Source organism: Manis pentadactyla, chromosome 2, assembly GCF_030020395.1.
Source record: "Manis pentadactyla isolate mManPen7 chromosome 2, mManPen7.hap1, whole genome shotgun sequence".
NCBI lineage: Eukaryota > Metazoa > Chordata > Mammalia > Pholidota > Manidae > Manis > Manis pentadactyla.
The window spans coordinates 228,471,463-228,498,711 of NC_080020.1; the positions used below are offsets into that span (position 1 = coordinate 228,471,463).

The following is a 27,249-nucleotide window of genomic DNA, read 5'->3' on the forward strand; positions in this document are numbered from 1 at the left end:
TTAATCAGCAAAAGCTGTGCTTCATGTGTGTATATTCCCTGTGGTCCAGTTTTGAAGATATATATGCTCATCATCTTTCTCTGTGTATCTGCAATTAATAAATAAAGTAATTTCTATGACATAGGCAGAGAGATTATCCTTACGTGACCACTAACACCAGTAATTCTAAATGTAATCCACCAAAGCCAGGAAAGCTGGTGAAAGCTATTGTTCAAGGCTGGGTTCCCAAACACCCATTGTCAGTGAACTTTTCATTCATCTACAATGAAGTGTGTGTATATATAATGTATATGTTAATGTGCACATGTGTGTTTACATATGTTGCTATAAATTTGTCACCTGTTCTTAGGAGAGAAAATGTCCTTTCTACATTATTGTTATGACAGAGTCCTTTGCTTTTGGAAATACAGGCGATAGCACTGTGCCTGCTCCCCACCCCTAACTGTTCCACTAGTATGAAAACTTTGCCCGTCTGTCATAGTTCATAAGGACTCTTTCTTTCATTTTTACACTTAGCATTACGTTTATAATAAGTAAGGGTGATATTGCTTGATGTGAATTAAATTTTTCTCCATAGTTATTGAAGATGAATTATTCTAATCATTAAATTTTTACTCAGAAGTGAAATCTTACTATAATCCAAGAAACACTGTTCAGTTTTAATCAAGATTTCATAATAATCTGCCCTCTTCTGATTGACTTTCCTCAGGGCTCACACATCTCATCGGCTCACCTTTTCTCCGGGCATATATGCATGGATTTTTCATGGATATAAGACTCTATCACAAGGTAAATACAAAACTACACTTTATTTTAGTGATTAATGAGCCATTTCTGCTCTACTTACTTGCATTTTCATAAAACATGCTTATGCTTTATAAGATATCTCTTCTTTGGCATAATAGTCATAGTGCATATGGAGCATTCTGTTCTTTTAACTTTTTTTCCCCATTTCGAAAAGGTGAAATTGATGGTAAATCCATTTGCTTATGAAGAATATAGGAAAGATAAGATCCGGCAGAAGATCGAAGAAACACGTGCACAGAGAGTCCAGTTAAAGGTAATCATTGTACTAACCACTGAATTTACTAGAGAAAAGTACAGAATTTTTATCACTATTCCAAAGAAACTGGCCATCCATTTCCTGATTTTTCTATTCTTAGTTTACATCTTTTACTACTATTTTGGTGTATTTTATTTGTTGTGATGGTGGGTACTCTTTAGAATTTTTTCGTTATGGACTCCATGGTATTGGTATTGTGGGAAATGATGCCAGATGGACAGACACTGCAGCCCTGTCAAGAAAATCTGGTGGGGTTTCCAGATGGGTTTTCAGTGTTTGGAGAGTCAGGGCTTTCTACCCCCTGGTTCTTATGACCTTGGGCGGTATCCCAGGCTGTCCCCTTGGATCATGGCAGATGGCCACTAGACTGTGTCAGGGTCAGATGGAAGTCAGATCGCACATTCTATTAATAGAATTTAATGTAAAAAATTGTTTATCAGGTAGAGAACTGAAAAGCAAAAACACTTAAGGTGTGATATCTGAGGCAGTGGCTGCAGGAGCTACCGCTCCACCCTGGGCAACAAAGAAGAGGCAGGGCTGGGGAACTGGGACCCAAACCTCAACGGAAGGCTGCCTGCCTGTTCTGGGGCCCTCGAGTTAGGATGAGGCCACTCCAGGGAATGTCAGAAAACTGTAAATGGGACTTGCCCGCCCTGCTGGAAGCACCTGGTGCTGCCAGCATGGAGAACTGTTGACATGTGATGCCAGCCCAACAGCAATAGGAAGGGAGGGCAGGTCCCTTCTCACCTTCTGCCTTGCAGTCTCTCTAGCAGCCTCTCTTGATTAAGATTGACCAGCACATGATGCAACCATGTCTAAGTGAACATGAGCAGAACACACACAAACACGCACACGTGTATATATATGTCTATACACATAATTTGAGTACAAGGAACATGACCATTTTCTCCGTTTTCCAGAGTATGTTTTTAAGAGCAGTGAATGTGTGTACATTGGCACAGTTGGGCTAGGGTATGAAGTACTTTTGTCTCAGCTCTTTGCAGTATCATCAAAGTTGTATTTTACTTTTCTGTGGAACATAAAGCATTAATTGGTAACAGACAAAAAAGAATGTAACTTTTTCCTGAAAGTTGCCAGACTCATATGCAGAATTCTCCTTAGAAATTTGCCATTTCAGGAGCAGAAAATAGTGCAGTTAGCATTACTAGTGGCATTTGAGGGGTTCCTTGCACCTCTAGCCAGAGGCTACCGTACCAGGCCTACTGGCTGCTGCTAATCAGGGGACTGTACCCACTGAGGCTGACCTCGGCCAAATGCAGCTTCTCCCAGCTTCCTGCTCAGCCCAACAGGGAGAGGCCAGGTGAGGGGGCCTCCCAGCAGCGGAGGTTGCTGTTTTTGTGCCATTAACCACATTATTTCCTACTTGGGGTAATGAAATGTGAAATAAGAGTTAGATATTTTCTATTTGTGAGGTTATATTCTTTACAGAACTGTTAACCTTTAAAGCCAAGATACAGGTATTTCAGTACAGCCTTTTTTTTTCCGACTAGAAATTGCCAAAAGTTAACAAAGAGCTGGCACTTAAATTAATCGAGGAAGAAGAGGAGAAGAAAAAATCTACATGGAAAAAGAAAGTTAAGGTAAGATTCTATAAGGCAGAGAAAATTTTGATAAAATTGTTTCTGTATTTTCTTAATAGTAACTTGTAAATGTCTGTTTTTTATTTTTTCTTCTTGAAAAATGCATATAGTGTTTTTCTTACTCTTTTTTTCTGCTTATAGGATAGAATATGCTCAATATGGGAAATTTGTAAAATAGATGGAAGGAAGTCACCCATTTGATTCTGACCAGAGCAAGGCAGCATTAATATTTTAGTGCAGTTCACATGGTGTGGGGGGGTCCCAGGAAAGACAGTGTAGCACAGAGAAGACAAATAGTGCCTCTGTGGCATCTTACTACACTGATGGACAGTGACTGCGGTGGAATGTGGAGGAGACTTGATAATATGGGTGAATGTAGTGACCACAGTGTTCAGTGTTTTTCATGTGAAACCTTCCTAAGAGTGTCCATCAATGATACCTTAATAAAAAAAAATTTTTTTAGTGAATTTCCTCTAGTCTTATTTCTCTTAAAATTATAAACCATAATAGCAAGATAATGTATATTAAAAATATTTATCCTAGTTCTATAAAATAACACAAATAGTTTTCCATTTTATTAAAACTTCTTTGTAAATATTTTTGATACCTGCATATTCTATCTTATGGATGTGTTACAATTTACTTAATCCTTGTCTTGTTAAATATTTACGTTGTTTATTGTTGTTCTTTGTACTAACTAGGTTTGTTTATAATCTAGAAGTAACCAGTTTTTATTTAGACTTGGCGTTATTGGGAGCATGGACTTTGACATGTAACTGCTCCCTGCCTTCATTTGCTAATGTGAAAATAGATGAAGATAGGTCATAAAGCAAATAAAACTTAGTGCTTCATTTGGCTGATATTATCAAGACAAGAGGAGATTTACTAATTTTCTCAGGTGTGTAAAAACTTCCTCATTATGTCCCCCATGCCCGCCCGCCATGCCGTTTTCCCCGTGCTCACACCAGGCAGGCAGGTGACCAAGCTCGGTGACCACTAGAACGGTAAAGATCAGCTCTCTCTTCAGAAGGTCACTGCTGATGAATTAATGGCCTGGCTTGCCACTTTGGGCCAGCTATGTCGCGCTGTTAGTAAGTTTTTGTGTCCTCATTTCTTTTTTCTCTGCTCTCTAGTTTCTGACTGGGTGAGTGAACAGGAAATAAACGAGCTCTCTGCATGTTTGTATTTGTTCCACTCTCTCGAGTGATGGCTGAGGACTACAGCTCAAGGGCCTTGTTTCTGGCCCCATGCTCAGTGTGTCGTCCGGGTGACCGCCAGCTTCCCTGGGCCATGCTTCTGTGGCCAGCAGGCCCAGAGAGAGCAACCTTGGTCGGTGATTTCTGAGGGACTCACATGTAGTGCTCCCTGCTAGTCTCTGCTTCCCCTGCCTCTCTGTGCCCTGGCATTCTGGTCTAGTACATTCTTTTAATACGTTATTTAAATCTTAATTTTTAGATGCCTTCCTTAAGTAAATACATAGGTGGCTTTTATGTTCCCAACATTGAAACAATTACTTAAACTTTTTATGTATGTTTCTATCTATGTGCTATGGCTGTGCACCTTTTTAATTGACATCAGTGTGTTAAATGTCTGTGTTTATCTTAAAGTGTATAAAAGATAAGTACTTTCTGCTCTGTTGAGTTTCTCAGAATACTCACACTGATTTTCTTGCTAGGCCTGAGGAAGATTAGGGAGGTAACTTCTCAGCTTCATAATGTCATTTTACAAGCTAAATGCAAGTGATCTTTGGATTTACAATGCCCTAAAGCTTCCATAGGAAGAGAGTGGAGCTCATTTAGGCTGCAGATATATGCATTCCTATCTGTTTCATGCTTGTGAGGCCTTATCATTACCCTTGATGTTATAGAGAGGGGTAGGACAGTTAAATTAAAATTTAATTTTAATCCTGTGCCTCGGGTGTGCAGTGTTCCAGAGCCTTTTTAAAGGCCTTTGTGATTATAAAGATGTGGGAAAGTTCCCCTTGCTTTCTCTATCCCTTCTTTTGGCAGACTTTTCTTGAGGCTGGGGCAGCTGGAGAAGGTCATAACACAGTAGTGCAGGACGGAAAAATGACCATTTTGAAAACAGGCAAAGTGGTCTTAAGTCAATGGCACAGTTATCTGTGCCTTTAAACAATTTTGTCAAAATATTAGTAGGGTCACCCTGTAAAGAAAGAATCACCCCTGCAAGCACAGGGAGGAAAAACCTTAGAAATTCATATCTTCTTTCATCAAAACAGCAGTTTCTCTCCAGCTCTTGGAAGCTGGAGTTGCTATTTTTGTAGCTATGTTACGTGAGAAAATTCTGCTAGAAAGCGGTATTTGTAAAACGTGCCCCTAATTTCCTTTTTGGTAGCTTGCTGGCCAAAATGAGGCCCTTTTATCAGAGCTTGGTTTCTTTCCAGAAATACTTAAATACAATCCTCTAAAAATCTGAGACTGCTATTAAACAAAGTTTGTAAGATTTGTTGTTTTAACAATGTTGTCTAATTAAAATGAAGATCTTCAGAACCCTTCATGAATTAAGGAAAGAATCCTTCATATTGTAAAGAATACTTGAAAGACTTGTTAAATCCATCAGCAGTTCATTAGTCTTGCCCTTGATCTAAGCTCTTGCAACCCTCAAAAGCTTTAATAGCTCTGATAACTCCTAATTTGCAAGTCAGTATGCTTCAGTTACGTCTTGCTCTGGCATCCACTGAAATTCCATGGAAGCAGACAGTGAAATAAGTTTCCAAATATTGCTTCCCCTGATAATGCTTCCCCCCATCAGTGTAATCAGATGTTTAACATTGAGTTGATGTTAGAGCGACAGTAGGAAGTGACCTACCACATCATGTCAAGATGCATTATCTAGACTTTATCCAAACTTTAAAATTTGGTGCTATTAATTCTAATTAAGAATTAATTCATTTAGTCTTTCAACAGATGTGGTTGAACTCCCACTATGCACAGGTAGCTTGGAGAGGTATGGCATCGGTGGTCCTTTTGATTGCTAAGGGTCTGAGTTTTGGTCATTCTTACCAGTGGCATTTCCTGGCTGTTGGCCTTGTCTTCCAAGTTGTCACTATTGCCTTAGTCTTAGTGAACGCACTTCTCCTGGATGGGTAAAAAAGGTAACTTCTCTAGTGATTCTAGGGCAGATCACTAGCCAAACGCTTTTAAACTACTGTAGAACATCGCTAATAACATCTCATCCTACTTTGTTTTTTTAAGACAGCTGTGAAAACTACTAGGGGAAATATTTTTACGGCTGGATCACAGAGTTTTTATTTTATAATTGTTCATCCAAAGCATACTTGCTATTAGGCAATGCAATTTATTTGTTTTACATTAAGAAAAAACTTAAGAATACTAGTAACATACTCTTTTTTAACATGTTTCTGTTATTTTAAAAATACAATTTAATAAATGCAGCAAGATGAAAAGGAAAAAATTTCCCTTGGGTTTTATTTTATTTCCTTATCTGAAAATGTATTATAGGCTAATAGCTATTCATTTCAAATATTTGGGTCTTTGGCAATATCACCTATGTTTTATTTACAGATAATTCTAAAATTTATGCAGTTTAGCCACTTCCACTCTCCAGACACCTGGTTGGTGCCTTGGCCCTAGGCCCCTAATGGTGTCCATCAGAATCCAAATGACATTCCCCTTGAACCATAGACTTAACCAGTCTTAAAGGGAACATAATTTGCTCTTCCTTGTTAATCTTTTTCATTCACTGGAATTTAAACAAAAAAATTTACAGCAGATTTAACTTCATGGCAAAATTGAGGGCAAAGTACAGGGCTTTTCCACATACCACTGCCCCAACCAGTGCACAGCCTCCCCCACAGCCGCCCACTAGGGGGTACATTTGTTGTAATTGGTGAATCTGCACCGACCTGTCATTATCACCCAGAGTCCTTTGTTTACATTAGTCTTCACTTTTGGTGGTGGTCATTCTGCGTTTAAGCAAATGTATAGTGATGTGTATCCATCATTAACATATCATACAGCACATTTTCAGTGCCCAAAAGCTCCTCTCTGCTCCGGCTGCTCCTCCCTCCCTGCTGACCCCTGGCAACTGCTGATGTTTTCACTGCCTCCGTTGTTTCACCTTTTCCACAGTGCCAAGTAGTTGGGGTTATACGTATACAGCCTTTCCAGATTGGCTTCTTTTACTTAGTAATACGCATTTAAGTTTCCTTGATGGCTTTTCATGGCTTGATAGCATATTTCTTTATAGCACTGAAATAGTATTCCAGTGTCCAAATGTACTAGTTTATTTATCCATTCCCAAACTGTAGGACATCTTGGATTCTTGGAACATAATTTCTTACACTTCATTCCACCTACGCCACTTTTTCTGATGACCTCCAGTGATGGATCCTAACTCATGATATCACCAGCTTTCTAGTCACCTAAGTTAGTGACTTGCGAGAAATTTCTAACCATGTTTTTCACTCTTCCTCCCCCCATCTCCTTCATAGCTATCCATCAACTCTTAGAAATACGACTTAGAAATATATCTCACAATAATCCTTTCCTAAAACAGTACTTATCCCCACCCCTGGATTCCCGTGCCTGATTCAGGCCTGTCTCTCTTCCGGGTTCCTAAGCGGCCTCTCGGTCTTCCTGGTGACTCGGCCTCTCCCTCCACAGTCCGTCACAGACCGAGATGCCCAGGACTCTCCGAGCAGAGCTGTCTTCGGCATCTGAAGGTCTGGAAGCATGCTTGTGTCCGCTTCCTCCTCGTCGTCCTCTTCTTCCTGAGTAGTTTCCCCTTACCTTCAGAATAAAGGTCATGGTGTTTAAAATCCTTTACAGCGTGGCCTCATCAAAAAATGCGCTTTCAAATTTTGCCGTTATTCTTGCAGCATCAGACTGCTCGCCACTCATCGGTAAGCTGGAAGTGCCTTTAAATTTCTGTCTCTTCAAACCTGTTCATCTTTTCAAGCCTTTTCCCAGATGCCACATCCCCAAGAACCCTTCTGAGAGTCTCTTGCTGGAATTACTTTTTACCTCTCTGTTCCTAGAGTGCTGTCAGCTCTGTTTCATCTCCTTCATATGGTGCCTGGTAGCATGCAGGGCTTTTTTCTTTCTTATTAGATTGGGAGCCTATTTCTTGGGATCAGGAACTAGATCTTACCTGTCTTTGTTTCTTCCTTGAACCTAAGTCTGTCTTGGAGATGATATTTAATCAGAGAAGACTTGTTCAATATCTCTTAAGTATATATTCAGTATATTAAAGGATTTTAGGTAAGGGTTTATCATGTTTTAGGTACATACAAGTTATAAACAGCCCAAGTTCCTTAATGTCTCATGTTTTACCAAATTTTTGTATAGCTCTACTATACAAGCACAACATTGAGAAGTTAGCTACTCACAACTATATTTGCTCTCAGTAGTGGAAAGCAGTCAGTAAAATAAAGTCCATTCAGTAGAGCTGGAGTCCACTGCAAACAGTTTAGCTTTTTTAGCCTATGTTAGGCTGTTTACTCTGCTTTGCAAAACCACATTAAGTAGGTTGATTCATCTGGTTTCCAAGCCTGTAGCAGGTAAGATACATAGGAAAGCCCTGAGTGTATAAGGTTGTCATTTGTTTACATGAACAGATAAGTTTACAATTCATTCTAGTAAACTTTCTTTTCAAAAATGGTACAAATAAAATGGAACTTAGTATGTCACTCCCAGGCTATCCAAATGGGTCCCAATAGTGGTTTTATTATGTCAAAAATGACAGAGTCTTCTCCTTTGGCCTTTGAGAGCAATTAAATAGTCTAGGGGGAAGAAATCAGTGAGGCTATCTGTCCTATAAGTGATGGATATGTTCTTTATGTTTCCAAATACCTCAGTTGGAGTCAGTAAACTTACACCGCCTGCTCCCCACCATGTTAATTCTTGGCTTTTATTGATATGTATATTTCCTCTCCCAATTTTGGAATATGAAGTTGAAAACTCACTAATTTTAATTTGGTATAGTGGCCAAACTTAAAAAGCCATGTTTCAAAAACATGTATTTTCTTGAAAAGTTTTTTTGCATTGAAAATGTTAATTGAAGAAAATTCTTTATAATGTATTAAGTGTAAAGTTAACCAGAAAGGCTCATTCTTAGTCCATTATGTATAATGGCCAACTAATACACATCACCTGTGAAATGCATTACTGGAATTTGTTTGGGGTTGGAGATAAAACCCAGAGGCAATTAGAAAGTTCTGGAAACTAATTCTAAAGGAATTTTATAATAAATTACACTTTATCGCAGTTCATTAATTTAGAATTGAGTGAAATGTTTTTAAGCCATCTTTCTGGTCAGGTTTTACTCAGATATTAACTTTAGATTTTTAGATTTTTCTTTTTTCTTTTTAATGATCTTTTTCAATTTTATGTTGAGGTACATACAATAAAATGAACAAATCTTAGTGTACAGCTTGCTAAATTTTGACATGTGTATACACTCATGTAACCATCGCCCAGATCAAGATATCAAACATTCTCACTAATTTCTTTTCCTTTCACCTATTTCATCCATCCCCCTGCTCCCCTCCCCTGTAGTAACCACCAGTCTGTTCTTTGTGTTTATGAGTCCATTTCAGGATTTTTTTATTTGTTCATTTGTTTTTCAGATTCCACATATAAGTGAAATCATATGGTATTAGTCTGTCTCTGACTACATTCTGTTTCTTCTAGAGCCTTCCTAACATACTCGCCGATGATCGATTTAAAGTTATGTTTGAGAACCCTGATTTCCAAGTAGATGAAGAGAGTGAAGAATTTAGGCTTTTGAATCCACTTGTTTCAAAAATTAGTGAAAAAAGGAAGAAGAAATTAAGACTCTTAGAGCAACAAGAGATTCATGAAAAGGTAACATACTCTTTATTATTTAGAATTTGCTGCTGTTTCTTTCACATAAAGTTTTCCGAGTATACTTGAGTTATAACTTGTGTGGCCATCAGCTTAGGAGTGTTTCTGCTTTAATCAGAGGCATTTTCTTTCCTATGCATGAGATGTCATGAACTCTGGTGGGCTAATGCTGTTTAGAGGAAAATAACGGGTCAGTGTTTGGTTGGGGGAAAGGGGCTGCTTCTTACTATTTTTATTTTCAGGAAGAGGAGGAAGAACCGGAAGGAAAGCCAAGTGATGCAGAAAGTTCCGAGAGTTCCGATGATGAGAAAGGCTGGGTTGAAGAGGTCAGGAAACAGCGCAGACTGCTCCAGCAGGAGGAAAGGGGGAGGCGGCAGGAACAGCGTAGGGAGGACCAGCAGACGGTCCTCCAGCCCCAGTTTTATGAGATCAAAGCCGGAGAAGAATTCAGAAGCTTCAAAGATTCTGCCACAAAGCAGAAGTTGATGAAGTGAGTAATACTGCATTCTCAGTGATGACTTGACCGTTGTCGAGTGTGCTCGTCCTTGCTGGCACGTCGCCTTGAAGATGACATTTTGATCTTTGGAGTTAATGTGAGGGAAGCACCTCAGACCTGAGGGGAAGTACACTGGTCTTTAGGGTCAATATTTTTAACAGTTTTTGTAGGGAGAGTTTACATAGAGTAAGATACAGGATCTAGCCCTATGAGTGTTGACAGCTATACTTAGAACTCTTTGATGCTGCCAAAGCCACTCTTGTCCTTGTTTTTTTTCCCGTCAGGTTCCCTAATCTACAGGTAATGTATCTTATTCTATGCCCTACAGGTCAGTAGTCTTTTATACAGTGGTAATGAAGAGGTAACAAATTCTTTGGCTCTTAACAAAAATTTATTTTTAAAAATTACAATTTCAATCATGTTTACCTCCAGCTCAGTTTACCTATTATTGAGAAGGTCACTGGGAAAATTTGCCAGATATTTTAAGCTTCTTACTAGAAAATTGAGAGATTAGGATGAGTGATAGTCTGCACTAATGAAATACATGGAAAGTAGAACAGTGATTGCCAAGGACAGGAGGAGGGGGAATGAGGATACACGAGGCTGTGTCGTGAGGGGTACAGAGTTTCAATTCAGAATGGTAACAAGTTCTGGAAATGGATAGTGGTGATCGTTGCACAAGTGTGGATGCCCACTGATTTGCCCGTTTTAAAAACAGTTAAAATAATAAGTTATATGTTACATATATTTTACCACCAGAAGAAAAAGTTCAACCTTTGGGGAAAAAATGGTATTATTTGAACAGTTTCAGTTGTCAGGTGTCTAAGGAAAAAGTTAGGTATTCAAGTCCAAACTGTGTATAAGCTCTAAGTTAGGGAGTCTCTGAGAATTTCTAGGCGAAGTATTAATAGACAAGATTTGAACATAATAGATGGTGGCAATAGATAATCTGGAAAGAAGAGCCTGGAGGTCTGGGGAGCCAGCAGGGACAGAGGAGGAAGAGATGGGCAGGATAGATGAAGTGTTAGGTCAGGGGCAGTACCAGCTTTGCACCGTATACTTCCTCAGCTCCCAGCTTCCCGATGAGGAAAATGTGGTTTTTCTGATGGAGGAAAGGGGCAAAGGCGGGGAGGGCACTCATGGACAGGCGGACTTGTTTCTGGAATGGAGATGTGCCCATTCATCATTATCTCACCAGCTCCTAGCATATATCTGGGACAACAAGTGTTAAGTGAATCTTTCAACTTAGAATCCAGCAATGGCTTGACTAATTAACAAAAGATACACATCTTTTTGGTGAGTAAAGAATCTAGTAATAGACTTGATGTCTTTTGAAGACCTAACGAGCTAACTTTTTTAAATGGCAATTTTCTTAAGATACAATTTATATAACACACAATTCACGTACTTAAAAGTGTGTAATTCATTGTTTTTTAGCATATTCACAATGTTGTGCAGCCATCACCACAGTCAATTTTAGACTTTGGTCTCCCCCAAACAACACTCCATTCATTCCCCATTGGCATTCACTCCTGCTTGCCCCACCCACCCCATCCCCAAGCCACCACTCATCTACTTTCTGTCTCTATAGCTTTGCCTATTCTGACATTTCGTATAAATAGAATCATACAATATATGACATTTTGTCTGGCTTCTTTTACCAGCATAATGTTTTAAATGTTCATGCATGCGGTAGCATGTGTCAGTTTTTATTGCCAAATGATACTCGTTTTTATTGCCAAATGATATTTCAGTGTATGGATATACCACGTTGTGTTTAACCATTTATCAGTTGGTGGGTGTTTGGGTTGTTTTCACTTTCTGGCCACTACAGATAGCACTGTGGTGAACATTTTTGCATATGTTTTTACATGAACATAAGTTTTCATTTCTCCTATGTACCTAGGAGCAGAATTGATGGTCACATGGTAATGTTGTGTTTAACCTTTTGAGAAACTGCCAAACTGTTTTTCAAAGAGGCTGCTCCATTTTACACTCTGTGTGTGTAATTTCACTTTTTATATAGCTCTTATTATGAAATATTTTATTTGGAGTCCCAGTCAGATCCTATTCAGAAACAGAGGGAAGACCACTTGTTTCTGGTATTCTGATTCTGTGGGATGTATTTCTTTGTTAGATTATCTGCTGTTTTCGCCTTGTTTTACTTACTTTATCCCTGGCTCCTGAATCAGTACCTAGGCCCAAGCAGGTACAGTGAAAGGTACTGTGAAGCTGTCCTTGTGAAAGCATGAATCTTCCATACCTTAGCTACCTGTCAGGCAATTTGGGAAGTTACCCTTTTAAGATCTCCTGAAAAAAAAAACTCATTTACTCCCAACTATTGACCAGAAAAATCTGGGAGCAGTTTCTTTTAGTGTAAACATGATTGAAGGAGGCCATGGCGTGGGGTGGGAGGCATGACTGAACTCACTTCACCTTCTTGGGCTGCGTGTGAGTTTTAGCAGGATATTAATGTAAAAACAAAAGGGATAAAAATTTAGGATTTCACGAGTAAATACTAGCTAAGTTAATGCACTACAATTAAACATTCTTATTAAGTTAAATATCACTAAGTTAAATAATTTTCTTGAGAACAGCTATGTAAATAATAATACGTATATGAGCTTAAAAGAAAAATCTTACTGCTTAAAGTAATAACCCTTTGCTATGAATAGCCTGCAGTTTGCTGGTGTTTTGGCAGAGTGCTTATTGAATTCTAGCCTTGACTTGATTATTTTGGCAAATCCTGAACTTGCAATATCTTAATATTACTTAATGAAGCATTGGACCATTATCTTTCAGAGAACTGAAGTGACGCCTTATGTTTATTCTGCGAGTTACCACAAGGCAATCAATAAAACACATCAAAATTGAGTATATTATGTTTAAATGTTCACTTGGAATTGCCCAGCTTTAAAACTATTTCCATAAAGGAAAAAGTGAATAGTAAATTCTAACGCGGTCCTCTGCTTGGCATAATAACGTGGCTTTAGATAAGTACATATGTCTGTCACACATATGTATCTGTCTTACAGTAGCTATACGTTGTTGGTGAGTTTATTCACCCACCTACCAGCCTCTCCACCCAGTCATTCAATCAAATGTTCACTGAGGGCCTAGTGTGATCAAGGTGTTGTCCTAGACCCGGGAGTGGAAAGGAAGGCACAGCTTACATACCTGTAGCTTTCATATTCTAGCCAACACTGTGTGAGCTGTTAAGGGCACATGAAAGTGCAGAAGAAAGAAAGGGGTTTAATTTTTGGAGATTTAAGGAAATCTTTGCAAGAGGTCACACTGCAACTGGTCTTTTGAATGATGAAAAGATGAGCACTGGAAGCAGGGAGGAGGGTGGCGTTCTGGACAGGGAGCAGCGTGGCTGAAGGACTGCTGTGTGGGCGCCGAGGGAGGGCCGATGCGGCCCCAGGGCATCGCATGAGTGAGGGGCACCGTGGTGGACGAGGCCCCAGCCATGTGCTAGAGAGCCTCAGAGGGTTTTTAAGCTAACATTAGTACGATCAAATCTCTTCCAAACCCATCCACCAATTGTATAAATGCTTACGTAATAAAAGCAGTAGAAAATAAAGTAATAAAATGTAGAAAATAAAAAGAAAAACATAGATATAAGAAGTCCCTATTACCCAGAAAATGTTAATGATGTATCTCAGTTTTAGAGAGAAAGTGGGCACCTGGGCTCAGCTAACAGACTATATGTCAGTCCCAGTCGGAAATGATGACAGCCTGGACCGTGGGGAGGGAAGAAGTAGACAGACATAGAGCCAACTTATCCCTAAGACTGTCTAAGAATAAGAGAAATGGGCGTACACTGCAACATTGTCTGGTTACTGATTTAATATCAAAGGAGAAAGGATTAGTCAGGGGTGATATTGAAATGTCTAGTGGTGTTGCTACCAAGATAAAGAACACAGAATGAAAAACAGGTTTCCAGCTGAAAGCATCGAGCTGGGTATTCAGCACAGCAAGTCTCCGGTGTCCAGATGTCTTGGTAATGTTCAGCAGACAAATGGAAATGTAGGAGGCGGGCAGAGATACGGTTTAAGAGATGCCAGCTTTTATTGTGTGATTGAAACCACAGTATGAAAAAGACTCCCATAAGTGTGTAGGGTGACATGAGGGCTAAGAGAGGAGCCCTTAGGAACGACAAATAATTTTACTGAGTCTGTGGTAAAAACCATACACCTCTGTTTGGAAAAACGTAAATGGATATAAAAGAATACATATAATTTAAGAGCTGTCACAGATATATTAATAGCCTAGGGCTAAGAATTCTGATTTACAGATGGGCAGTAGAAATTACTAAAGAGTTGTCAGAAAGGTTGGAGGAAAACTGGAAAGAGCCAAGCAGGTGGAGAATGTCACAGAGGGCATGGTGCAAAGGTCAGGTGGAGTGGGAAGGTCCATTGAAAAAAGGCCATTAGGAAGATTGTCTTGGTGGGATCAGTTTCTCAGGCAGACAGTCCAAGTGTCTGATTTCAGTGGATAAATGAGTGAGTGGAGATTTGAAAATATGTGAACAGTTAGTGTAGATGATTCTCCCAAGAAGTTTAGCATTAAAAGGGAAGAGTCAAAGCTGATAACCTGATAGGGGAGATTTTTTTCAGCTTGAGAGATGTGATTTTTAGGCAGAGGAATGAACTGTGGAAAGGAAACAGTAAAGAAATGAGAGAAGGGACTAAATTGACAACCAGACTTGGAAACCATCAGGAGGAAACAGGGCCAGGGGCACAGATGAAGGAGATAGCCTCAAAAAGGACAAGGACTCCATATTCAGAGACACAAGGGAAAGAAGTCGCGATGGGTGGAAGTAATTACGTTTACAGGTGAAAAGATTGGGAAGTTGGTGCTTGCTGGCCTCAGTCAGTGCTCTGGGCGCAGCAGCCTCCTCAGGTACCTGGGGCAGCCAGTCAGGGCCTGCAGGTGGTGTGATGTGAGCCCCAGGGACGTCGGTGTGTGAGCCGGGGAGGAAGAGAGTCTTAGATGACAGCTTTCTAAGTTTCGGTAGCTGAGGAGATCTCCTCTTCTGGATAATAAATACTACCTTGTGGGTAGCCTTCAGTTCAGTTTAGGAAAGCATTCTTGGATGCACCTAGGTCTTGGAAATTCAAAGATTTTTAAGGCATTCCATGTGTTTGAGGAACTCAACTTCACCAGGAAGTTTAGTGGCTCTTGGTGAGCTGCTTATCACGTCTGCAGCAGTGTCTACTTTGTGAATTCGCTAGGGCTCGTCTTCACTCCTCCGCAGTCTTCCTCACTGATGGTGAAGGAAAACTACAGGAATGCAAGCTTGCTTTAATATAAGCGTTTTTGAAATCTAATTTTGAAAGCAGTTTAATTCCAAACCTACACTTAGAAAAAATAATCTTTTATTAGTCAAGTAATATGTACTCCAGTAATATATAAGTATATTTTCATTGTAGTACTTAAAATGTAGAATAGAAGGTGACAGTCTCTGCATGCCCCCCACACTCCCTCCCTAAGGCCACTGCCGCGTGTGCCTGTTTAGAATTCCATCGCCCTGTTGATGCGCACACTCACATGTGTATGCATTGGCTTTTCTGTTGTTGACTTGAATGTGTCCTACTAGTCATAGTGCTGATTAATTTCTCTTTTCATTTAATAATAGTTTTGAAACATTTCTTTGTAAGTACATGTAGGCCTGCCTGATGGCTGCATCAATATTTCATAAGACAGATGGGCCATAAAATTAATATTAAATCCCTCAATTTGGGATGTTAGGTTGTTTCTTGTTTTCCTCTTACCTTTTTCACAGTGATAAATACATACACATGTGCAAAAATTTATTTAGAACATACTAACTACCTAGTTTTGTAATTTACTGGAACAAAAAGGGTACGTGACAGATATGCTGCCTCACCATGGAGATGTCTTTGAGCGCTGTGCCCTTTTACCAGGGTGCCTGTTTCCCCACCCTTGCAGTAAGTATGAAGATCAGGAATCTTTTTAAATTTCAACTAAGCCACTGGATGAGGTATCTGATTTCATAGTTGGATGAATTTACAGCTCCTGAGATAAGGGCTTTGAATAACATATGCAAATAGAGTTTTCAATAACCTTTGCAGTATGTATAAATGTTTGTCAGTTACTTACTTAAAGCAAAGTACTGAAAATTTTTTAATTCTTGAAATTTGCTATTTTTCTGAGGATTCCATCTCTCCATTCTTCCCTTTGGTGTAGACTATGGAGGGGTGATTCCTTTATTTTGAGTTAATGTAACTCTTGTAAATGTTATGCTAAAGCACAGCCTTTATGTGTATTAACTTCCACCCCATCTCCCTTTCCACATGAAGTGATTAAAAGCTCTCCATTGAGGAGCATTATTTTTAATTAAATAATTTTAATAATTTAGTAAAGAATTATTAGTGCATGTGTGTTTTAAAACCTCAAAGAAATAAATGATTCAGCTTTCCTAGGCTATCTAATAAATATCTAACTTGATGTTTCCCCTTAGAGTTCATGCTCATTTTTCTTTTCTCTTGTAAGATAGGCCTGCTGGTAATTCTCGTTCTCCCCTCACAGCCCTCTCCATCCTGTACTGAATAATTCCTCCTTCCGTCTCCTCATGCCCACATCTACCTTCTTAGCAGGCCCCACAGATGTGTGTGATGGGGGGTGTTGTTCATCTTGTGATGGTGAAATCGTTCCCCAGAGTTCTTACCCTTACACAGCGATTGCAGTGTATCCCAGAGCTGTGTGCCTGTGGCCTGGGTGGGAACAGAAGCCGGAGTGAGGGGTGCGCAGGGAGGGCACGGCTCCTCTGCCCAGGCTGATGCCTTGGGCAAAGCACTGAGGACGCACAGCGTGGGCTTCTGTGTTTTATTCTTCTGTTACAAGAGACACTTTTCAGGTGTCTGCTTCTTAAATCATCTCTGACTGAATTCATGCTCAAGTTACAGGCCTTGGAACTGCTGGTTAGCGTCCACATTCTGTAAGCTGACGTTCAAAGGAAGGGAAGTGGAACTTGCTTTCATGTCGGCACCTCCACACTCGGGCCCCGTCTGATCTCCTGCCACGGCTCGTTCTAAAACTCTGCTTGTCTTTCCGTGTAGCCTAGACAGAACAAGTTCTTACAAGTGTACACGGAAAGTACATTGAGGGAAAACCAGAATTTATATACCCTCTCATGGAGGAAATAAGGTCATTCTTAAAAGAGTAGTAATTTCCCACAATTTACTTGAAAAGTCTTTTTCTTCCCAAATTAGTGTTTTCTGTGTACAACTTGTCTCAGTGGCTCCATAGTTACTCAGAAGTCCTGTTAACTTGAGAACCTTAGAGTTTATAGCTGTAAAAAGAAAGAACAAAAATGAAATGGACAGGTTGAGGAATTTGCTTAGGCTAACATAATTTGAATGCGTGCTGGAGTCAGTTTACACTCCACTTTTGAATTCTTGTTAAAAAAAAAAAGCTCAACGAAATCTAAGTTTCATTCAGTTTGTCATGTGGAAGCTTGTCATTTAGAATACTTAATGGACATATTTCCTGAATAAAACTTTATAAATCAAGTATGGTCTGACACATGCCTGGCAACCAGAAATGCTTAAATTGGAATCCTGGTTTCAGACTTGAATCCTTACGTGGCCTGGGGCAAGTCATTTAACATCTTACCTCCCTTTTTGCCATCTATAAAGGATAAATACTCCTGTCTCAGGGATGTTGAAAGGATTAATTAGTTCGTCTGTAAAGAACTTTGAAGATGAAAAGTACTTTAAAAGTGCTTCTTAATAACATTATTGCTTAGAAAAGAGTGCCACTTTTATGCTAACCACTTTATGTCTCAAATTATATAAAGAAGGTATGTTTAGTACATTACTAATAGTCATAAACTAGAGATAAATCTCTTACGGTGTGAACATCAAACATCAGCTTCAGAATTTCAAAGGAGCATCACTTTGTCTTAGGGGTCATTTAGGAGCTGTGTTCTACTCAGTAATTAGTCACAAAGAGCATGTTTCAGGAAAAGACCCTTTCACACAATTCAGCCTTTTTTTATTCAGTCAGGGTTTTTAATGTTAACTTTCAAGGGGTTCATTTGTGGTATAAGGAGAGTTGGAGAGGGAAGTGTATTTACTTTTTTTGAGGTGGGAACAAAGTGAAAGAGCTATATTTTTTCTGTTTTCCTCCCCTCTCTTCTCTCCCAGTTTCATCACGGGGCCATGAGGGTATTGCTTCAGCCATTTCTCAAAGGGTTAGAGCTAAATGTTAAAACTTACTGAAAGTCTCTTTAGGCTTAATCCAGTTTTTCTTCCCCTCTAAACCACATTAAGGAAAAGGGCCAACGTTCTGATTTTAGAATAAAACATTATTATAACAACATCCAAAGTGTTATGTAACTGGTACAAAATTCAAGTTTAATTTAACATCTTGGTTGTAAAGCCACGGCAGGGTGGTGTTAATTATGCAGATGACAGTGAACACAGGGCACAGCAAACCACAACAGGGACAAAGATGGTATTAAGAGACCCTAGAAAAGTTAAGAAAACATGATCAAGAAATGAAATGAGATTTACATTTGAGGTAAAGTATCTCAGAAAGAATAATGCAAGTAAGAAATTGAAAGACACAGCAGTGAATTGGGGTGAATCAGATAGAATTTACCCTCAGAGTAACTGCTTTTGTTTCTATTTGTGTGATCAGATAGATTCATGTTTTAAACTCTGCATACTGTGGATGATGAGTATAGTCCGATGAGCTAAGACCAAATGAAAGAAAATCAGAACTCGCAAAGCATCTTGTCCTTGGCTTGACCTGGAGAACTTAATTTGTGTTCACTTCTTCTGTGTAGAAGGTGACTGGATTGCCGAAATGCCCTCATACCTAACTGGAGCATGGTTTAAATATAAAATGCTTCAGAAACCTAAGTGTCACAGACCATTACAGTAAATTACAGGCTTCAGAAATACGATTTAGTAAGATAAATAGCAACCATTGAAATATTTGGAACCACCACTTAAAATATTAGCGAGTGTTTTTGGCAGCCACTGTTCTGTGTATGTATTATCATACTTAATATGAGTAATGACTGAGGGCCCCTAATTCTTTCCACTGATGGTGTTAAATGAAGACCATTTTCTGTCTTTACCACACATGTAAAAGATTTTGCATCATGTGATCAATCCCAATTAAAACTTTTTTCAAATGGTAAATCAAAATGTAATGCTAATTAATGTGCCATCCTCCTATTTCCTACAGTAAAACCCTTGAAGATCGTTTGAAACTTGAAGCAAAAAATGGGACATTGAGTGTATCAGACACCATGGTTGGCAGCAAACAATTGACTTTCACATTAAAGAGGGTAAGTTGTTTTCCTAATGTTATTTTTAATTTGCAAAAGAAAAATAGGATTCCAGTGGTGCTGTAGATGTGTCCGGACGCAAAACTGCCTTCCCAAGCTTTCCCCCTAGTGGGGAAGCTGTGTTTCTGTTCTGGCATTTTCCTTAGAGCCAGAGCCCCTCCTAGAACACGCTGCTTGACTGAGGCATAGCTGAGCGTGTTTTGGTGTCCGAGGGAGGCGGGCCTCAGTGACCAGAGAGCAGTGAGGAGCTGGCAGTATGGTTTCTGGGTCACCAGGCCACATGAGCTGCACTTCCAAAGTGCTGACCACCTAAGGCTAGGAAAGAACGCTTATAGCTTTTATGGACTTCAGAGAAGACCAGCATCGGTGAGTTCTGATACCTTCGTGACAGTAGTGTACCACTTACCCAGGACACTATACTTGCAGATGGCAAATTACTCCATCAGTGGTAGGTCCTATTCTAAACTGGTTTATAGGAGTTGTTTCTTTAGCCAGCTATAAAAATGCCTGGTACAAATTAAAGGAGGAATAAACTGCTGAAATATTTGCTGTTAAGTGATGAGTGAAACTACATGGTTCTCTTTTTCAAAAAATGTTTTTCTCATTTAGTTGATCTTAATCTATATGGACACCAAGTGGGAAAGAATGGCAAAGACTCTGCCTCTGATTCTTTTTTTAAATTGGGATATAATTCACTTACCATAAAATTTACCTCTTTAGAGTATACAAGTCAGGGTTTTTAACATATTTGCTAAGGTTTGTAATCATCAGCCCTGTCTAATCCCAGAATATCCTCATCACCCCAAAAAGAGCCCCATAACCTGTAGCAGTCACCCTAAATTCCCATCCCCAGCCCCTGGCAACGACTAGCCTCCTTTCTGTCTCTGTGGATTTGCCTGTTCTATATGCTTCATATAAATGGAATCAGACAATATGTTTTCTTTTATTACTGGCTTCTATCATTTAGCATGTTCTCAAGGTTAACCCATGTTGTGGTGTGTATCAGAACTTGGTTTCTTTTTTATGACTGCATAATATTTCATTGTGTGGGTAATACCACATTTTGCTTACCTACTATCCATGTGTTGATTGAAATTTGGGTTGTTTCACCTTTTTGTCAGGGGGTAGGGGACTGTGCTAAGTTATGCTGTTATAAAATTCATGCAGATGTTTTTGCATTGACATATGCTTTCATTTCTCTTGGGTATATACGTACAAGTAGAATTACTCAGTCATATAGCAACTGTTTAACCTTTGAGGAACTGCAAGCCTGTTTCCCAAAACAGCTGAACCATTTCACATTCCCACCAGGAGTACACACAGGTTCCATTTCTCCACATCTTCACCACTACTTGTTATTGTCCATCTTTTTCATTATGGCCATCCTATTGGGTGTGAAGTGGTACCTCATGGATTTGGTTTGTATTTCCATGATGACTAATGATGTGGAGCATCTTTTCATGTGCTTATTGGCCATTTATATTTTTTCTTTGGAGAAATATCTGTTCATATCCTCTGCCCATGCACCTCTGAGTCTTTGACTGTTCTCTCTGATGTCATCCAGGAGGTTTGCCAGATGAGAGCTTTTTATTCTCTGTGTAAGAAGCCTTCCATTAAATCTTTCTCCATTCAGAGCAAATCTGTACTCTTGCATTCTCATGTCAGTAAGCAAGCCCAAACCAGATGCCTGTCAGAAGTTATTCATCATGCCTATTCCTAGCTTGTTATAAATTCTCTGTGTACCTTCAACCATTTCCTGCCTCCCTCAAATAAAGGTTCCAGGTGTAAGGCAGGAGTAGTGTCACCAAGGCAGAGTGGCCGTTCCAGTGGTTTACCAGGCGCCCCAGCTGCTGGACGGCTCCTTGTGCTATGAGAGCGAGCTTCTGTTGGCATTAGGGTGCGAGCACATGCCTTTTCCCACCTTTTTTTAATTAGAAGTTACTGAGTTGAATATCAGTTTATAATCTGTGATAAAATGAAAATAAGATGACTCTGAAATTACTTATTTTTGCTAAAACTAAAGAAGCACTAAGAAATACTTGAAATGGCCTCATGGTTGGTCAAGCAGAGGCTTTGAAACTTTCTGGGAATACATCAATTAATGTTTGACTTACGCCTGTTATGTCATTTGACTAACAACATTTTCACTATTAAATCTGTGTTATTTGAGAATGTTTAGGGATTTGTGTATTTATAGAAATCTCTTTTTGTGTTAGGTGTGTGATAAATAATGTTAAGTAAAAACTTTAGTTTTCCCAGTATTTTTATTCATACTTCTAAAATGTAAATAATATTTTAGAGGGAAGTCTGTGCTTTAATATTATTTAAAATTGTATTGTGCAAAATGGATTTGATCTCCAAATCCACTTCTAAAATTCCGTATAATCCAGTCCCTCCTCAGCTCTTCGCCCAGGCTGCTGCTGGTACGGGCGTGTGGGTCTGTGCTTGTGATGCTTCTCTGACAGGAGCAAAAGGGGGAAGGGCAGGAAAGCGTGGACACGAGCTACTTGGCTCGTAAGCGCCTTGTAGAGTGAGGCTAAGGAGAGTCGTTTTCTGGATGGGTTTGTCTGCAGGGTGGTCCCTGCTACAAGCTCCTCTGTAGGCTCCTGTCTTTGTGGGGAAGGTTTGGCAGCATCTTCCCCAGATGCGCTTCCGGAGATGCAGAGGTACTCGCAGGAGACTGCTTCGCCATCGACGCATAAGGAAATGCCTGCAAGTGATGTCTGTAGTGAAGGCGCACAAAACACATAACTTAGAAGCTCTAGCACACCCTGTAGATCTTTATTTAGTACATCGTTACAAATCACTTGAACAAGAAACTTTTTTTAGAACTATTTTTTTTTTTTTGAAAGCCACTATGCCATTTTATAACCTCTCCATCTTATAAAATCTCTGCATCTATAACGTAAGTAGGACCCATTGCATAAGTTTCTCGGGTGGTTAAGTGAGATAATGTACAAAGAAAAGTCAACATGGTACCTGAAAATCATAAGCACTCAGTGAATGACAGTTATTACAAGAACTTAAGTAGGTAATGAAGATGATTTTCCAAGAAAAATAGCTTTTATTTGCTTGTTCACTCAAGAAATCTTAATTGAGCTTCTTTTTTACCAGCTTGATGGAGGTATAATCAATATGTAAAAACTGTGCATAGTTAAGGTATATAATTTGATGATATGGACATGTATATACACTCATGCAACCATCACCACAGTCAAGATGTTAGACATATTCATTACTTCCAAAGAGACCTTGAATCCCTTTTGTGGGTGTGTGTGGTCAGAACACTAAACATTTAACGTGAGTATCATTAACCACAGACATTATGCAGAGCTTCTGCCGTGCACCTGTTCTGAACGCTGTGGTTACAGTATGAACAAAAGACAAAGACGCTTCTCTTTGACCCTTTAGTGTAGGGAGTTGACATGTAACAAATCAGACTAGTAGTCAGCTGGTAGTGAAATAGAGATCATTAAGGCAGGAAAAGGGTGGTATGGAGTACAAAGAAGGTCATGAAAATTCTCTCTGAGAGGGTGACATTTGATCCACATGAAGGAGGGGAGCGAGCCATAAGACTATCTTGGAGAAGAGTGGGCCAGGCATGGAAAGCACCAAATTCCAAGTTCTTGAAACAAGCATAGAACTATTTTTTAACATAAGAAACAAAATATTAACCAGTGTTTGTGAATTTCACAAGGCTCTTGATGATAGCATCATTCAGTCTGCTGGGGAGGGTGCCATTGCCCTCAGCTTTTCTGAGTTTTCTATTAATACATTTGTATCAAGTGTCTGCTCCGTGCCATGTGCTGTGGACACACGGAACAAGACAGACATGGTCCTTGCCGTCGTAATTGTCTGCCTTACATCATTGTAATGACTGTGGGTGCTCCAGGGGAGGGCGGGGTCTGCCCGAGGCGGAGGAGCTGGGGCAGTAAGTGATGTTCAGGCGGGTCTTCGGGTCGAGTAGGGCCCCTGCACAGGTACTATGTGCGCAGGGTTCTTCGTTGAGGAGGGAGAGAGCCCGTGTGTAAAATAAGTGGCCAAGGGAGAGTGATTCAGACGGAATGGCAAGTCCTGTGGGAACTGATTGTGTTAAATTTTAACCTAATCCTGAGACCTGTGGGACGTTGTTGAAAAGATTTAGTTAGCAGAAGACTGACATAACTTTTTATTTTTAAAAACTCGCTGTGGCTATTGCATGAGGAGTGGACCGAGGGGCGCAGAGAACAGTAACCCCAGCTCTCTGGGCCAGGTGCCAGCCAGGGCATGTACTCAGGAGGGCAGCATTTATTTTGAGAAAGCACTTGAAGAAATGGTAATAATCAGAAAAAGAACCTAAAGAATTATACAGAATCCCAGCTTAAGAGCTTCCTCAAATGGAGGAAATTCATCTGGTTTTGGTCTTACAAATTGCTTTTCTTTCCAGCTATTCCCTCACCTCCCAGCTCTTTAATTTTTAAATTGAATGATACCAGCTAGAGGTGAATATGGAAACGTTTCTTCAAGAGCAAAATACAAATGAATATGAAGTGCATAGGAAAACATAAATCATAGTCAAGCAGGCTCCCCAGGTCTTTGTATAGCAACGTTTTTCAATTTTCAAACCCGAACCCTGTCAGCTCACCTTCTGTGCAGGGCTGCCTCCTGCTAAGCATATTTTTTTGAGCTTTGCATTCAGGAGTTTGTATTATCAAAACCATCGAGTGTGTTTTTAAAACTACACAGGTCTTACCTTCGTGGTGGATTCTGTAGTAATACTCCTCTGAGAATTTCTGCTAGAAGCAGTGGGCCTGTTTGGGGAGGGGAGACGGTCCCGCTCTCGTCCTGCCGATGAGCGTGGGGCCTTTGCAGCAGTGGCCTGCTCACTCCCTGCTCCTCCGGCCGTGACCTTGTGGCTTCTCTGCCAAGCCTCTCTCCAGTGCTTAACGGTACACATCTCTGGCTATCGGGGGGAGTTTGATTTTCTGGAAATAGCCAAAAATTCTTTGGAACCAGTTCTGGTGAACGAATGTTTAATCATCAGTGGATAATTATATACTTTTAGTACATAAAAGTATTTTTTTGTTTTGTTTTCAAGACAGTATGAATAAATTAATGGTCTGGCTTACAAACAAAAGACAGTCGTACAAGAGAAATCATGGGCGTTTTGAAGCAACAACATCTTCCCAACTTGGTGCTTTGCAGGAAGGGGAGCAAAATCCTCTTAAACCATCCTGGCAGTGCTGTATGCTGACAGAGAAGCTGGTCTCATGCTTTGTAGCTCAGACTGGTCTGTCAGGGCACTTCTCTTACCAGGAGGTTAGGATTTCTGGTTTTACAGGGACTGTGAAAGTTGGCCCTGTCCTGCTGTCCGTGCTGGAGCAGCCGTGTAGGACCAGAGTCCAGTAGCCAGAGTGCTGCCATGGCCTCTGAGGCCCTTCTCTGAGGGCTGTGCTGGGTGGTTGTGCTGTGGTGTTCTCATGGTTATAAAAAAAACCATGTTGGCTGTTAGAATGGCCACCATCCAAAAGACAAATAACAAATGTTGGCGAGTATGCAGAGAAAGGGGAACCCTCCTACACTGTTGGTGGCAATGTAAATTGTTGCAACCACTGTGTATGGCGGTTCTACAAAAACTAAAAATAGAAATGTCATTTGATCCAGTGATCCCACTTCTAGGAATTACCTGAAGAAAAGAAAATTCCTGATTCGAAAAGATAAATGCATCCCTATGTTTATTGCCGCACTGTTTGCAATAGCCAAGATATGGAAGCAATCTAAGTGTCCATCAGTAGATGAATGGATAAAGAAGAGGTGGTACATGTACACAATGGAATATTATTCAGCCCTTAAAAGAAAATAAATTCTGCCATTTGCAACAATATGGATGGATCCACAGTGTATTTGCTCAGTGAAATAAGCCAGGCAGAGAAAGACAAATCCCATGTGACTTCACTTATTTGTGAAATATAAAAACAAAGGAAAACAGAAGGAACAAAACAGCAGTAGGCTCATAGACACTGAGAAGTGATTAGTGGGGTTACCAGGGGGGAGGGGGACAAAGGGCACAATAATTCACAATCAGCGGGGGCAGTAGTACAGCATGGAGAATATAGTCAGTGATTCTCTAACATCTCTCTGCATTGATAGATAGTAACCACAGTAGAGGGCTGTGAGGATTTGATAATGTGGACAACTGTTGAACCACTGTGTTGTACCTTTGAAGCCAACATGATTGTATGTAAATGACACTTAAATTTTAAAAAAAGACTGATAAGATCTTATCATAAAGTAACAGATTCAAAGAAAATCTGAAAATAGAAGAATTCTATATATAATTTCAGGAATTGGCAGCTTTTTAAAAATGGTATGTCAACTCCATATGTACCATTTAACTGTGAGTATTATTGTGTTAGAGGAAAAAAAAGGCGTGTTGGGATTTTTCTTGCTCTTTCCCTCTCCTTGTTTAATTTTCTCCTTTAGTCTGAGCAGCAGAAGAAGCAACAGGAAGCTGAGAAACTGCACCGACAGGAGCGGAAAACACTCCGCCGTTCAGCCAGTCACCTGAAGTCAAGGCACCGGAGAGGACGGCCGTTCCGCTGAGATGGGAAACAGTCCTGCGTGTGATTCGGAAGGAGCACGTCTCCCCCATGGGGACCATCGTTGTACAGGAAACACAGATGGGGGAGTGCACGTTTTAAAAGTTTCATGTAAATTCTTGATGTATCTGCAAAGGTAAAGATCTAGCAGCCTGTCCCTGTGCCATCTGGGTCAGCCTTTGAAACCAGGCCCCACACCGGTCTGCGCATCATCCCCAGGACACTTTCTATAAGTTGTTCTCCCCATAAACATTGTCCTTTCCCCCCTGATTTAACCAAGTAAATCAGGTTGTTGTTTTTTTTGATTTTGTGAAAAGTGTACCATGAAATGAGAGATTGTCCTGTGCTGAAAATGAACATCAGTCATTTTATAAGAGCTTTTTTCTTGGACTGCCTGCTGCCATTCACAGTTAAACCACCTAGAAATAATACCATTCCTGTTTACCTAATGTGTAAGTGTTGGTCGTGTCTATACTTTTATGTTGTTTCTTGTTTATAAGAAGCATAAGATTTTATGGGATTTTAAAATATATATTTTTTTATGCCAAGGGAATATAATTTAATGGTAATAACCTCAGACAAGAAATGGAAGCTACTGGTTATTCTTTTAACTTGGCACAAGATTAAATACAGATTTTTTTTTCTCTTTCTTAAGTGCAATTAGAGATAAACTGGCTGGAGAAAACATTTATAAAAATAAATGTTTTTATTTGAACAGCTATTTGAGAAAGATCATACCTTGAGTTAACTTGAAAATTAAATTTGGTTTCCTTAGTTTTTGGATATTCAGGAAATTTGGAGGTGCATTTCTTTATGTACAACTGGAATATAAGTCTTCAGGCTGTAAATGATAGACTCTGACTTGAAATGCTGTAAGCAAAAAGGCGGGATGCACTAATTGACATAATCAGGCTGTCCTAGTGTAACCGGCCTCAGGGACGCCCGGATCCAGGGCTCCAGATTGAGCCCGGTCGCTCCCTCTCCTTCTTCCTCCGGTTTCAGCATTGTTCCTCCTCAGGCCTCCCCTGCTCTCTTTCCTTGACCCCTTTCCCTCCCCGTCATCTCTGCAGCTTCTGCGCAGACTGACTTGTTCTCCCCAGGACAGTGCGGGCCATAGGTCCCCTTCTGTGGTCTGCAAGGTGGGGCCCGTTTCCATAAGAGAGCACGTCTGTGTGCGTGTGTGTGTGTGGTGTTCGGGTGTACGGTGCGGATGACGTGTGTGTGCGCAGGCACGGTCGCCAGGAAGAGACTCTTGTCACCTGGGCAGCCAGCCCTATTTGTGTTGAGGTGCCAGAGGCCCTCCACCTGTTTCAGTCCCTGGTGCCGGCTGCTCTG

General features: G+C 40.2%; 1 protein-coding gene across 1 annotated transcript in view; it reads left to right on the top strand.

The window, feature by feature from the left end:
• The window catches only part of NOL10 (nucleolar protein 10), an 86,106-nt gene extending 59,472 nt beyond the window's left edge, over positions 1-26,634 (top strand). Inside the window, exons 15-21 of the mRNA XM_036881668.2 lie at positions 710-789; positions 962-1,060; positions 2,575-2,664; positions 9,339-9,512; positions 9,755-10,002; positions 19,234-19,336; positions 25,799-26,634. Of these exons, the coding sequence (XP_036737563.2) occupies positions 710-789; positions 962-1,060; positions 2,575-2,664; positions 9,339-9,512; positions 9,755-10,002; positions 19,234-19,336; positions 25,799-25,918 (914 nt within the window). The 3' untranslated portion in view covers positions 25,919-26,634. The remainder of the gene's footprint in view (positions 1-709; positions 790-961; positions 1,061-2,574; positions 2,665-9,338; positions 9,513-9,754; positions 10,003-19,233; positions 19,337-25,798) is intronic.
• The last annotated feature ends 615 nt before the right edge of the window (positions 26,635-27,249 follow it).